Source organism: Lycium barbarum, chromosome 10 (genome assembly GCF_019175385.1).
Source record: "Lycium barbarum isolate Lr01 chromosome 10, ASM1917538v2, whole genome shotgun sequence".
Classification (NCBI taxonomy): Eukaryota; Viridiplantae; Streptophyta; class Magnoliopsida; order Solanales; family Solanaceae; genus Lycium; species Lycium barbarum.
The window spans coordinates 45,467,469-45,481,790 of NC_083346.1; the positions used below are offsets into that span (position 1 = coordinate 45,467,469).

Genomic DNA, 14,322 nt, shown 5'->3' on the forward strand with positions numbered 1-14,322 from the left:
AAAATATCTAATAAATAAGGATAACTCAGTAAATTATATTTTGTATTTTTTATTTTTCTTAATGGTATGAAAAGAACTAAAGCTACCTTTAAAAACCCTTAAAAGTTTAAATAAAGTCTGAATTTTCATTTGATGTACTTTATCATAATTTTGGTGTGAATTCGAATATGAATTTCTTGATATTCTTACATAAATTTACCTATTAAAAGACGATATTAGAAGCAGAACCACAAAACCTTACAATTTTTATAGTTAACATTATTTGGAAAACATTGCAGTTAAAAGATAATACAATTTAACTATGTGAATAGTAAAACACTGAACAAAGTGTAAAGGGAAGTGAACTTTTCAACTTTTTTTTTTTTTTGAAAGATTGAAGTATTTGTGCATGTAATATGTTACTCTACATCTTATATAAGTTTAGGACAAAACGGTTAGATTAAACACGTCATCATTCATTGTTTAGTCATACCACGGCGTGTGAAGTTCACGTGATATATTTTTCTTATAGGTTATTCATAAGAAATTTAATAAATACGCATTAAATGACATTAGATTGTTTAATAGGTATAAGCCTCATATGAAGTGTGTACGTATAAATTTGGCTATTGAAACATGATATTCTCAAAAACTTTCTGTAAAATGAAAAAAGCTAGAGCTTTTATGCTATATATACATTTGAAAATAAAAAGAAAGTCTATAATAAGAAAATGTTTTTTTTTTAACTTTCAAGTACTTCTGTACATATAACATGTTAGAAGTCTTTAAACTGCTTTTGAGTAACATGATGCAACAAAAACAATAAGACAACTAGACAAGTATTGAATACTTTTTAAAAACAATTGCAAATTTAATTTTTAATATTAAGCACGGGCCAAACGGGTAATTTGTAAATTTGTTAACGATATGATAATTTGTTAACAATAGGTGTTTGGGGAAATTAACACCGGTTAGGAATGTCGAAAAAAGCAGAAGTTGCGGCCCATTTTGGAGTGCCATGGCCAACACTTAATGACGGATTAACCTACCATGATATTGTCCGACTCACCGATGCTGGTCTCTATTTACATAAATTAAACTCATTTTTCTCCACACACTCGTTTTTTTTTTTTTTTTGGTTAATTGTAGAGTTTTTGCAAAATTTATAGGTCTTACACTGATTGAATTCTACTTCAGAAAGTACAAAAATTCAGCTCCTTTACTAGGGTAAGCAAGCTTATCAACTTTTGTGCAAATCTTTTTTTTTTTTTTTTTAATGAAGATTCAGATATTAATTAACTGTTGAGCAGTTGGTTGCAGAGAATTCAAAATAGACAGGTTAGTTCATCAAGGAAATGGTTTAATGCACATGGGAGTATTTTGAGATTATGAAGCTTGGTCATGTTTAATTGTTGCAGATAACAGTTGATGGTAAAGTTGTTACCTTACCAGATACTGAACTCAGGTCAATTTTGTAATTTTTTTGTTTTTGCAAGATTTAGCCTGCAAATGTTGTGTGATTCAATATGTGAAGTGTAGTTTTTGGATGTGCAGGGCAGGTGCTGAATTAGTATACCATCGCCTTCCTTGGAGAGAACCTGATGCACCTTACTTGTTACAAGTACTATTTGAAGATGACCACTTGGTAAATTAAATTGGAAGTTATCTTTTGTTGTATGACTTATTAATGTGATAGAGGAAAACTGAGAAATTAAAGAGGAAAAATCAATGTCTACACATCTTGATGATGTCTTAGAGAGGACTAGACTTGCGTACACAGGTGATCGATCAATGGAAAAATTAAAGATACCTAGATGGATATTGGGCTTGAGCAATTCAAATGCCTACATGAAAAAGAAATGATGACTTTTTTTTTGACACTGCATGGTGTCCGGGCTAGCTTGTGCGCACCTCGACTAGATCCACGGGATACCTGCCACCTCCCACCAGCAACAGGTACCTGGTAATTATGACCACTAAGCCACACCCTTGGGTGCAAAAATGATGACATTTATACCCAAAAGTAAAAGATTGAAATCTCTGTACTAGCTCCATCCTTCCCAAAATAAATAAATAAATAATAATAAATAAGATAAGATAAAGCCAGTTTCCTTGTATTTGTGATAAAATACCTGCTAGCTAACCATATTGTCAAGAGGTTTTCTAAGAAAACTTGGTTTAACAGGCAAAACTTAAAGAAACCACATTGGTAGATTCTGTGGTTCTCAAACTTTATTGCTATTCTTTTTATCTTCTGCAAAATCTTGTTAAGTGACGTGATCACTTGACTAAAGGGGAATTTATCACTGAGCTTTGGAAGTTTATGTCTCACATTACCTTACTTTGCTTCTTTGGGAGAAGTTATAAACTCATAGGTAGGTGGTCGACTAGCATAAAACTAGTCAAGATGTTATCATAACCTTATGTTTACACCGGTGATCTACTTTGCGTCTAAACTTGTTTATCCTAGTTATAGATAAGCTAACCAATAGTATATAAGATGGATGTCTGTAGTGCTCACTATTCACAAACAATATTTGAAACGAATGAAAGGGTCAATCAAAAGTTTGAATTATGATTTATGGAGAAACATTCTAGATAGCAAGAGTTTTAGGATAAGTAGAAGTTAGAATATATGCACCTCTAGGTTTTTGGTATAAGAAGAATGAAGTTTATGTGAAATTAGATGGGATTACGGCGTCTACATGCAAACAATTCAGAAGTCTAGGTTTAGCCTTTTAGGGGAATGTAAGCTATAGGACGACCGTGAGACAAACAGTGTTATATGGGAGTGAATGTGGGGTTTCTCAAGTCTAACATATCCATAAGATGAGTATCGTAGAAATGCAAATGTTAAGATGGATACGCGATCATACAACATTAGAAAAAATTACAAATAATTATGTCCAACAGAAGGTGCAAGTAGCTCAAGCCTTTGGTTATATATCCTACGTAGACCTAGGACGACCAAAAGTGTTAAAATGAAACAAGGTAGACCTAAAATCAAACAGAGGGACATTCTCTTAATAGACCTACAATCCCTTCACATCCGTTTGGACTTAACAAGGAAAAACAACACAATGGAAGCAAAGTACCCATATGAAATACAAACTGTTTGGAAATAAAGGCTTAGTCGTTGTTGTTACACTTACATTAAGATCAGTGTTCACCTGGAATCCTTTTAGTTTGGTTAGAGATTTGTATGTCAGAATGTGAGATTTAGAGAATCTGTAGGTTGAGTGTTCCTAATTTCTCTATAGACAAATTCCAGTAGGGGAATAAAATAGGCCCAAATGAATGGAATGGATATAAAGGATCTATACAGTGACACTACTTGTTAGGAATTGAGGCATAGTTGTCGTAAACTCATAGATCTTTCTACAGGCCCAATTCTGATATTGAATGAAAATTTAAAGAAGTTAAAATAAAGAAGCCATGCAGTTGGAAACCTTATGAGTGGATATATAAAGAGAATGGAGTGTTTATATATATATATATATATATATATGAAGCAAATACAAGTGAAAGAAAGAGCATAATGTAGCATAGCTAGTAGAGAATTTTTCACACTATCCTATATGGGCCAAAGGTACATTCATATTATGTATTCTCACTTTTCAGATTGTCGTAAATAAACCTTCCGGTTTGCAAGTTCTTCCTGGAGGGTCGTACCAGCAGCGGACCGTCTTGACACAACTCCAGTGGCATGCGTGCAAGCTGACAACCACTTCATCAGGTTGTCAAAAAGCACATCCAGTCCCAGTTCATCGCCTAGGAAGGGGTACATCAGGTGAGTTATCAAGGGCACGTCTGTACATGAGTTTTTGCTCCAAGTACACTGATAGAACAAGGAATGAATTTGTGCTCTAAGTATAATATGAAAGATGGGTAATCTTTCATTTAATGTCATGTCCTTTATTTAGAAAGAACAGAATTACATAAACCTGTCATAAATTGTAGTAGAGATTTTTTAATTTGAATTAGTAAACAAAATTACTACATGTAAGTATAATAAAATTTAAAACTGCAGCTATCTTTCACCTCCATCCTGCAAAGAAAACAGAAACACAACCAATCCTGGACAACATTGAATTGAAGTGATAATGATATGGTTATTGTAATATTTTGATGAAGTATGAATATATTGATTTCCAGCAACAAGAGAATGCCGGTAGGTTTGTGTTATTGTTTTTTTTTTTTTTCCTTAAATGTTAATTGTCGTTCAATGTGACAATTTGTTTCATGATTGTTGAATTATCAACTGCACTCTTCTATTTTTACATATCTGAAAATTAGTATTCCAGTCCATCTTAGAAAAAACTTTTCATGGTATTCTGCATATAAATTCCCAACAGGTGGAGCTTTAATCGTGCTCTGTCAGGGAAACCCATTATTCTTGCCTAGTTTTAGTCGTAATCAGCAAAAATCTGTTTCACCATTTTACTTTTCAATAAATGTGAATTTTATCATCCCTTTTCTTAATAGGATCTGACAGTAGTCTAATCATGATGTTATTTCCGAGATCTAGTAACCGTACAAAGTTGAGTTGTCAAGCAACAGAACTTTTTACTAGAACTATTGACACTTTGTAACACTAAAAACATTCTTGTAACAGTCTTTTGTTCCTTTTTTTGTTCTTCTGAAATCAAGCAATAAAGAACATTCTTAAATCTTTTGTGGAATGTTCCAGGAATACTGCTCTGTGCAAAAACAAAGCTTGGTAAATCTCGCCTTGCAGCATATTTTGCTGAGGGGACGTCAGTTGTTGAAGACAAGTATGTTGAATTTTCTTCACTACTTAGACATGCCATAATTTTCAGTACATACTTATGTTGCTATTTTTTTTTATGAAGTAAGATGATTTCATTAAAAGCATCAAGAAGATGCAGATGTAGAAAAGAGTGAGCTCAGAGGACAAAAGTCAGCTATACAAACTAAACAAAAAGCTGGCTAAAATTAAAGAGCTGACGAAGTCCAAAAGATTTACAGGGCAGTTGATAGGTGCTAAATTCGGCCAACTATATAACGAAAAAAGACATCTAGCTTTGAGGATAGAAGTAGGAGTTGATAGCCCATCAAAACATCTTGGATTCCTCATGCATGAGGGGATCATTTGCCAGACTTTACTGATGGGCTGTCAACTTGCCAAAGAGACCAGCTTTAAAAAGCATCCTTGATGCTGTGTGGCATGACCCAACTTAGACCAAAGATAGCAAAAAACATCCACCAAATGTCTGTTGCAATGGGGCATTGAAGAAAAAGGTGCTTGTTTAGATTCAGAATGTAGTAGACACATATAACATCTGTTGGCCAGCTGAAACTTTCTTCTATTGAGATTTTCTTGGGTTAAGCATGCTTCATTCAGGGCTATGCAACTGAAACAGGAAACCTTTGTAGGCAGTTTAGTCTTCTATATAACTTTCCAAGGCCATCTGTCAATGATTTCATTTGTTGAGCATAGATGAGTTTTTTTTTTTTTTTTTTTTCTGATAAGGTAAGTATTTTATTAACAAATGGGGACATCCCGTATACAAGCCGTTTACCAAAAGAAGATGAGTATAAGCTGCTTTTACAGAATAGAGACCATTTTTGGAGTTTCCCCACCTTATACTGTCAGCTACATTTTCCATTACAGAGAAGCGTTGTAATTTGGCAAGTAGAGTTAGAAGCTCTGGAAACTCCCAGTCCCGCATGTGCCTCCTGAATAGAATGAGCCAGCTAGTGTCTTGCCAATACTGAGAGATAGTGGAGTCTTGATTTTGGGCTGTCTGATAGAGGCTAGGAAAATCTAACATAATGGAGCCTTCCAACCGTTTATCTTTCCAGAAATCATTAAGAGCATCACTATGATAATACAATAAAAGCAGCTTACTGTCTGTGTTCGAGTGTCAGACACTGATGCGTCATCTTGTTAATGATATTAATTTTCTGAAAAAGGTTTGCTAATTTAGTGTGCAAAATCCTCTCTTTTTGAGGAGCGGGAAGGCGTGTAAAATTCTCTCTTGATTGGAGAAAATTGTAGAATTATATGCTATCTACATGTAACACTTTCCAATCTCAAGATGATAGTATGTTTTTTTTCCATAGATGAGGAGTGGATATTTAAAAGGTAACGCACCCCAACTTCTAAAAAACTTGTTAGTCATTATGTAGAAGTATGATGGGATGTCATAAGTTCTTTTTCTTTGAGAATGTAGGTTGTGTCAAAATATACTATGGGTAGTAAGTCATTTTGTTTGTATTTTATCAACGAGACCGATGATTTCCTTTGCATAAAACCTTCGAGATGCAAAGAATAGAATCTCGAAGAGTATGGACAATCCCGGCTTTACTGAAAAACTTACTAACCTTCGAGATGCAAAGTATAGAATCTCAAAGATTATGGACAATCTTAGCTATACTGAAAAACTTACTATCTGTTGAAATTATGACATAAAATCCTAGTCTACCTAGGTCCTGCAAGTTTTGGCTCTTTTAGGTGATGAAAGATTTAGACTTATCAAAAAACAAAAAGGTGATGAAAGATTTAGGAGTTGTAAATTGTGCATTGTAGTCTACTAAAACTTTTAAGAAGTAATATAATTTTTGTTTGGCATTGAAAGTTCCTGCATATAAGATGTATGTATGCCAAAAGGCAGAAAATCGTCATAGAAAAAGATGCATATGTACAAATAACATGCAATCATCTAACATCATCCCGGAAAGATCCTTCTGCAACTTCTTCTTTGACCTATCCCCAACTGGATGTTAACACCTCCACAGAGGCCCCCTCAGCGTTAAACACTTCCCCTGCTATTAAATGTTGTGGTAATAGAAAAATTCCTCTTTTTCACACCTTGAATTTCTAACGTTCTCTCTTCTCATTGTATTAAAATCACAGCCTTCCGCCTAGCCATAATCAAGCGCATCTTAGTGATGTCCCTTTAACATGGAATACTCATCCTCTCATATTCTATGAGTGATCTTGATCTCCATGTGAAACACACCCTCCTCCCCCTACTCTTTTTTCTTCTTCAGGTGTGAATTAAAGAGCTTTTGAGGGTCTTTTATCCCGTCACATTTTTGCATTCGACCTCCTGAACCTACTCCTCTTCTTGTTGCTTGCATCCTCCATTCTTGGTCGATATCATTAAATAAATGTATTGCCTCCCTTTAAACCCTTGTGATACCCGCGAAGTTTCGTAGAACTCTAATAATTGTTTCCCTCCCACTCGTTCTTGTCCTCCTTTACCACTCATCTAACTCCCTCTTTTCACTTACTTTTGTCTCCGAAGTCTCAAAGTATCCCCTATCCCCTCCTCTCCCTCATGGCTGATACATTTCTCCTTTTCCCCGAACAACGTTCCTTAATTGAGTTATGGTTCCCCTAATGTTGTTGCATTGATCATGCGGTAGCAACACCATTGCCTATTTGTCCTTATACAAAGGATTTTGGGTTTTGCTCACTGTAGCCCATGGTTGTTGGCATAGCTAAGCAACTGCTACTGTCGTCTTCCTTCTTTAGCAACCTCCATCTTCCCACTATTCTAAACTTCATCCTCATAAAGTGAGTAATATAATTTATTAATATAATTAGTTTTACAAAGGGAAAAACTTGGCCTAAAAACTAGTTTTGTTACACTTTTATATACACACACACCCTCCTTAACAATTGGAGCTTCAATCTATCCCCACTTCTCATTCTCTCTCTTGATTTCCAATACTAATCATGTATGAGCAGAGCAAAATCTAACAAACCACTTGACTCGACATACCAATAGCACTTATGAATTAATAATGCATATAAACAAAGCAAATAGCATTGCCATTTTCAACATTGAAGCTTAAGTTCTTTGTATTCAACCAAGGACACATAGCAACGACTGAGCATGCCAAAAGGGAGAAAGTGTTTTTTCTGTACATGAAAAGGTTGAAATCTACACCGTAAATTTGATAATGATAGATACTAAAATAGTCAATATTAGAAAAAGAGAAAAAATATGAACAAAAAACATGGAATGCTGGAGAAGAACTGGCTGCCTGCTTGATCTCTTTTCCTGCAGGTACCAGTGAAGGAAACTTTGGGTGATACTAGGAAGAGGAAAATGAATGAGGGATTTTTGGTCAAATGACAAAACAGTCCCTGTATTTAATGTGTTGATAAGAAATAGTATGGGTCTTTAAACAACAGCAACAACATACCCAGTGTAATCCCACAAGTAAGAGTATTTAAAGAAATAAAAAAATGGGAAGATTGGTGGCTATGGTGGACAATTTGGAAAGAGAGGAATTCAAGGTGTTTTGAGGACATCAATAATGAAGCACAAAAGATCAAACTGAACTGCATTAGACTTTTTTGTTTTTGGTGTAAGCAGATATATCCAGAAGATACTGAGTCCATTGTAGATATTCTAGGATCTTGTTAGAATGTTGGATCAGTTGTTTTCTTTTGCCTGATGTAAATATGGTTTTCAGGACAACCCATGTGCTGGTTTAGTCTATACATACAACTGTTACCTTCTCAAAAAAAAAAAATGGGGAGATTGCTGACCAACTACCTTCATGCAGTAGATTAGCAAAACCCTATATATACTATATACACACATACATTCATGTATACATATACATGAACACACATATATATGACCCCCCTTGTTTTCTCTCCTATTCAACCCCACTAGTTATGATTTCCTCAAGATTCGACATCAAAAGCAACATTGTCACCTTTTCAATCTTCCTTGACTGGCTACTGTAGGATGTCTTCTCTACCATCTCCACCGTCTTTCCATTAGCCTCGTGCATTACAGACATTTGAGGCTTTAACTGGGCGAATACTAAAACATTGTCCAGGATGGTAAACCCGACATCATCTTTTCAAGCTTCCTCAATCAGCTAGTTTCCATTGACTTCATCTTCTCTGGCACCTCTATCAGTTGCATTCTTCATTACAACATTTGCAGCTTTGTTTGGTCAAGCGGAACACTTTGTTCATGGGTCCACAGTCCATTTCTTTATCAGAAGTTAAAGTCGGACATGCTGCAACATTGCTAAACATCCGATTGTCCAAATTCTTCGGTTTGTCATTAGGCTTCAGAGACAAGCCCTTGTTTAAAGGCCTATAGCAGTTCGGGAATTGTCTCCCTAATTGGAGTTCTAGAGAAAACTCAGCTTACTCTATACTAATACAAGGGTCAATTGTTTAGTGATTAAGTGTTTGAGTATCTTGGTGTTTTAGTTCTACCATTCACTTATCAACCTTATACTTCCATTAATTGTTTCCAACATACTGAGGTTAATTTGTTTCTTTATTTTCTTTTATTTGGACAATATTGTGTAGGCCAAAATGCTTTTTGCTTTAAATTTCAGTTTGACTATTCTAGCGATGTGTAAAGAGATTTGTCAATTAAAACTTCTAGATGTAAAGATTGTGTTATATGAAAGTAAAGAACACAATGAGAACGATATCCAAAATTCAAAAAAGAAGTTTTTGAGAATTTTCTGCACTAAACTTTTACAACTGAAAGGTTTCTATATTAATTAAGCATTTCTGCAGTAGATAATGATAAAATATCTTTTTTTTTCTTTCCCAATTTACTCTAGCTATGATTATGCTGTTTCGTTTCCTTTTTTTCTTTCTTTGGGGATGATTAGCTCAATATCTACTACTCCCTCCTTCCCAATATAAGTGTCTTAGTTTGACTAGGTACGGAGTTTAAGAAATAAATAGAGGCTTTTGAATCTTGTGGTCCTAAATTAAAGATGTGTATAATGTACTAAAGTGTCCTTTGAATCTTGTGGTTATAAACTTGTCATGTAGGATGTTTGAATTGTCAATTTATTAAATATAGATAGAAAGAGGCACTCTTTTTGGAACAGACCAAAAAGGAAAGTGAGACGCTTAAATTGGGATGGACGGAGTATTTAAGAAGGTAACTCAGGTCTTTGAGAGCAGTTGTAAGTGATGGAGTAAGAAAAGATATATTAATAAATAGAAAGATGCCTCGTTGAAGTAAGATTACTATATTCCTTCCTGATGCAGATTACAATGCGTTCTTTATTTGTTTGGAACTCTTACTAGCTTCATTCATCCATACATCCTTCCATATGTAAAATTTAAATAGGAAGTTGGTAATTTAAACATCCAAACTTTCTACATAAATATGTGGGTATAAAATATTCCAGACTTAGTTCTCACAAGCAGCAACTTATGTTACCCACTCAATCAGTCCCAATCACACCAATGGTTGGAGAGCGCTCACCTCAAAGTCAGTTAAGCTCTTCAGTTTGTTCTGTTTACAACAATATATCCGTTCTCTGAAATTTGAACCTTTTTAGTAGACTTGATTTGCTGTCAGGTGAGAACAAGATTGTCTTTCAAGCTTTCCCAGACTTTGTAAAGGTGATAGAAACAAATGATTTTGGGTTTTGATCGAATCTTCAACTCTTACGTTTTGACTAAGTATTCTCTATTTTATCCTGGTAACTCTCTTACCCATCAACATCACTTCATAGAACACACTGTTGAGGCCATTAGAGAAGTCTCTGAAAAGTATGAATCAGTTGTTCAATGCATAGGATATTATAGGTCATCTGGTCCCCTTAAATATCTTCCTCTCTATTTTGGTTTTTCTTGATACTTTCTAGAATGCAATCAAGTTGGGTGCTAGTATGTCCCCTTACAAGTTACATGGTATCCACTTATGGAAGCTTGAAATTCTGAAGTCAAATTCACTACAATCTAAACATTAAGTTCTATGATTACGCAGTTTCCCATCCTTACTAAATCATGCCCGGTCCATTTATAAACCCCCAAAAGGAGGGAAAACCAAGTTCTTACAGATTAAGAGCAGTGAGACCAGTATGAAGGACTTTATTTGTTTTACCAATGTAGAAAGACTTTCTTTTTCCTATATCCCACTTGCAGTTCACCTTTACATTTACATGCTTATTGACTTATTATGTCATACAATGAAGATAGCTGATGGTTGGTTAGTAAAAGACAAAAAGTCAGGCGTTAGGTCCAAACTTCACTTTCTGTTGCATTCATCCTGTACAATAGCTTCTTAACTTTTGATATTTTAATCTTCTGAAGAAATGCAGTTATTAAAGAAAAACGAAATCCTAATCTGAAGAGGGTGAACTCTATTTTAACACTTTTTTGGAATGGCACTTGTGGAACTCCTACTAAAGCCTTGAGGAAAATTCAGAAACATCACTTACTTCTTGAAAGTTGTGCCCCTTCTTGTACTTTTCTGCTATAACACATATTTTGTCTTGTAAAAAATTCATGTGGATCATTTTGTTAACGATGGTTGAACTTTACTTGTATAGATACACCAACTCAGAGTGCAATACAATGAGGAAGATTTGCAAGATATATCGAGCGCTAGTAAGTGGTGTGATGGCTATGGATGAGGTAATATCATAGCATTATTCTCCCTCTCATTGTCCCCGCTTTTTCCTCCTATGCATGTTCCCACCTCAGTTTGGTTTCAACTTTTCTGTTGGAGTGTATTCTACGGCAGTCAATCCATCAGGTTACTGGAATTTAAAAGTAACTTTGACTGATAGGTTGTCATCAAGCAACCAATTGGTACAATTAAATACCCTGGAGTTGCTAAAGGGCTGTATGTTGCTTCTCCTTCAGGTTTTCAAATTATTTATTTTAGGCAAACATTTCCTGGATTAATTTTTTTAAAAGATTCCTTCAGTTGTCATTCATGCAGTGCTTCAGAGGACACTATTGTTGGCTTAATTATCTGATCCTTTTTTATAGGGAAGCCAGCTCTGAGCAGCGTTCGCGTTCTTGATAGAGATTTGGAGAACAACTGCACATTGGTTCAGGTATTTGATGTCAAAGACATAAGAAATTTAATGTTATAGCCACCTTCCTTGCCCTACCCTTAAGCAGGAGAAGGAACCTGTATTTTCTTTCCTTAATTTTGTAAATTGTTAACAGGTTGAAATTCAATCTGGAAGGCCACACCAAATCCGCATCCACCTCTCTTTCAATGGACATCCGCTAATTGGTAAATCTGAAATTTTATAATCCATCCTCCCCCCTTATAAAAGAACAAATTTAAGCATAGAAGTAGACATATCAGTTTGGGTCTTCTAAAAGAAACACTCACGAAAGAAAAAAGAAACACGAAGTTCATCTACTTCAGACGACCAGCCATATATTGAACAGTACATCGACATTGGATGGTGCATTGCAAACATTTGTCGTTCTTACTTCTATGAAACCATATCAGTAAGTATCTACCTGAGTGCCTGAGTCTGAGCCTGTGGACTATGCATCTGCTTTGTTACAGAAACGTCAATGACCTCTCCGATGAAGTCGATATGAGGCCCTCTACGACATAAAAAAGGAGCAGTTAGTTTTCCTTACTGTATCATCCATTATGTAATTTCCTCACCAAACATCTAGTGTTCAGGTTTTGTTACTGAGTATGCTCCCCTGTACTATGTGATCAATCCAAGGCTAAGAATTGTTATCCCTGAGTTAATTTGTTCAAGCTGAACTTCTAGGTAACAATCCTACTGGCCTTCAATAGACCTACAGGGTCTGTTGAAAGAGATTGGTTCTGGATATGATGTGTATACCTTATCAAACTAACCAACCACAATTGATTAATTTTTGTTATGTAGTATTACAGACTTCTATTGCCCAGCAGCTCTTCTGTTAGTTCCTTTTATGATTTATAAGAAATTGTATATCTTGCCAGGTGATCCTCTTTATGTATCTGGCGGGCAACCAAAGTGCTTTCATCCTGAATTAATGGGTGAAAATTTTGAGAAAGATGGGTATGAAACTGGACTTTTATTTGCCTGGTATTCGTTTTAATTAGATGGCCCCTCGGCCAGACATCTTTTGTTTCCATAGTAACTGGTTAGTTTGCTATCTAGATTAACCTGCTTCGACAGCTTTGGTACCTCTTTCATGACAATTATAGGCAACAAGTTCACAGATTCCTTAATTGTTTATACATGCTGCCTATCTTGGACTAAATAAAGCTTATCCTTCATGTTAATTGCGAAGATATTCATATCGCTTAAAATTGAAACAGAAAGTAGCTGAATGTTTATTCTATCTAATCACTTTAAACAAGAACAATTAGCTTTTTCTGCTGCCAATATCATGATCTGATTTTAGTTGGCTTTACTTTCTTATTAGCGGCTATCAAAGACCTGAGAATCCGGTTCCTGGGGACTGTGGATATAACTTGCATGCGCATCAAATAGTTCTTATTCACCCCATCATAAACGAGGTTAGTTGTTTTTCTAATATTGTTTTAGAAGCCAGTAATTTTGATGTTACCGATCAAAGAAAAATCAGTAATTTCAACGCTACATTTGCATATTTTACATCCCTAGCAATTCTATCTTTAATCATTTGCAGTTTTACATCCCTGAATCAAGAGGAATATTTAACTGAGATGCTTGTTTTGATGGAACAGTGTTGCCAACAGTGTAAACTGTTAGATTACTTTATCGCTATTATGACTCCATACTTTTATCAGGTAGCAGCACTGACTTTGCCAAATGGGATCTTACTACCTTGAGTGTGATGTTTAAGGCTGGATGGGTCTTAACTCCACAAACCTTAAGCATGTACTCATCAATTCCTTTGGTCTGACTGTGGAACTAGATTGATTGAATATTGGGTTGAAAAAGCCAAGCTTTCAATGCTTCAGATTTGGGCTGGGACATCTTCAGTTTTGGCTAATAGACAAAGAGGATCATGTCTGACAATTGCATTGTTTTTTTAAACATTAAAACAAGGCTACTTTCCTAGACATCTCAATTCAAAGTAAACTTGTTGACAGTAGCTCTTCATCTTGCAGCTTATCAAAATTACAGCACCTCTTCCAGCTATCCTTCAAACACAAGAAGAACGCAAGGCGAACCAGCCAAACTCCAGCTAGAAGAAGAATATTCAAAGCCTCAGCTTGCCGTCAGCTAGGTAGTCAAGCTCATACTACTTCCGGGACGGCTGATTCCCGACGAAGTAGAAGAGCATTATTTAATGATTCAAGTTATGGTACATTGTCTCAACTTTCTTTGTTGGTATTATGTAACTTATAAGCTCGTTTTCTTTTTCTTGGTCAAAAGATTCTGGAAAAAAGAAGAGATGGTGATTTTTATATATAAACAGGAACAGAAAAAACTTAGTGGCATCTTTACGGCATATCCTGGGGCAGATATTTTATGGGCGGCCTGTGAGAACGATTATGACCATCACATCAGTCATCACGGGCCAACCCAGAAATAAAAGTCACTTTAGAAGTTAGAGGTGAGGTGGGACCTGGCTTGAAAAAAGAGGCCCCCCCTAGTTTATTCTAATCAATTGTTAAAGAGGCC

General features: G+C 35.4%; 1 protein-coding gene across 2 annotated transcripts; it reads left to right on the forward strand.

Moving 5' to 3' along the window:
* The first annotated feature begins 776 nt into the window (after positions 1-776).
* On the forward strand, positions 777-14,138 carry LOC132615917 (RNA pseudouridine synthase 5). Of its 2 annotated transcripts, none has more exons than XM_060330514.1 (14): positions 777-1,056; positions 1,149-1,206; positions 1,290-1,317; positions 1,398-1,444; positions 1,534-1,624; positions 3,601-3,769; positions 4,670-4,754; positions 11,290-11,374; positions 11,530-11,605; positions 11,735-11,802; positions 11,918-11,987; positions 12,687-12,765; positions 13,136-13,229; positions 13,482-13,799. In XM_060330514.1, the coding sequence occupies exons 1-14, from the start codon at positions 957-959 to the stop codon at positions 13,521-13,523; spliced, it is 1,092 nt and encodes a 363-aa protein (XP_060186497.1). In that variant the 5' UTR covers positions 777-956; the 3' UTR covers positions 13,524-13,799. The 2 variants fall into 2 exon arrangements, with proteins under 2 accessions (XP_060186497.1, XP_060186496.1); XM_060330513.1 differs by lacking the exon at positions 13,482-13,799 and adding an exon at positions 13,806-14,138 and having other exon boundaries at positions 784-1,056.
* Positions 14,139-14,322: the final 184 nt, after the last annotated feature.

Coding starts and splice junctions, on each gene's coding strand:
- LOC132615917 (XM_060330513.1), top strand. CDS start 957: ATGTCGAAAAAAGCAGAAGTTGCGGCCCATTTTGGAGTGCCATGGCCA. Junction 1,445..1,533: donor TTACCAGATACTGAACTCAG/GTCAATTTTGTA, acceptor TTGGATGTGCAG/GGCAGGTGCTGAATTAGTAT. Junction 11,803..11,917: donor ACAACTGCACATTGGTTCAG/GTATTTGATGTC, acceptor AATTGTTAACAG/GTTGAAATTCAATCTGGAAG.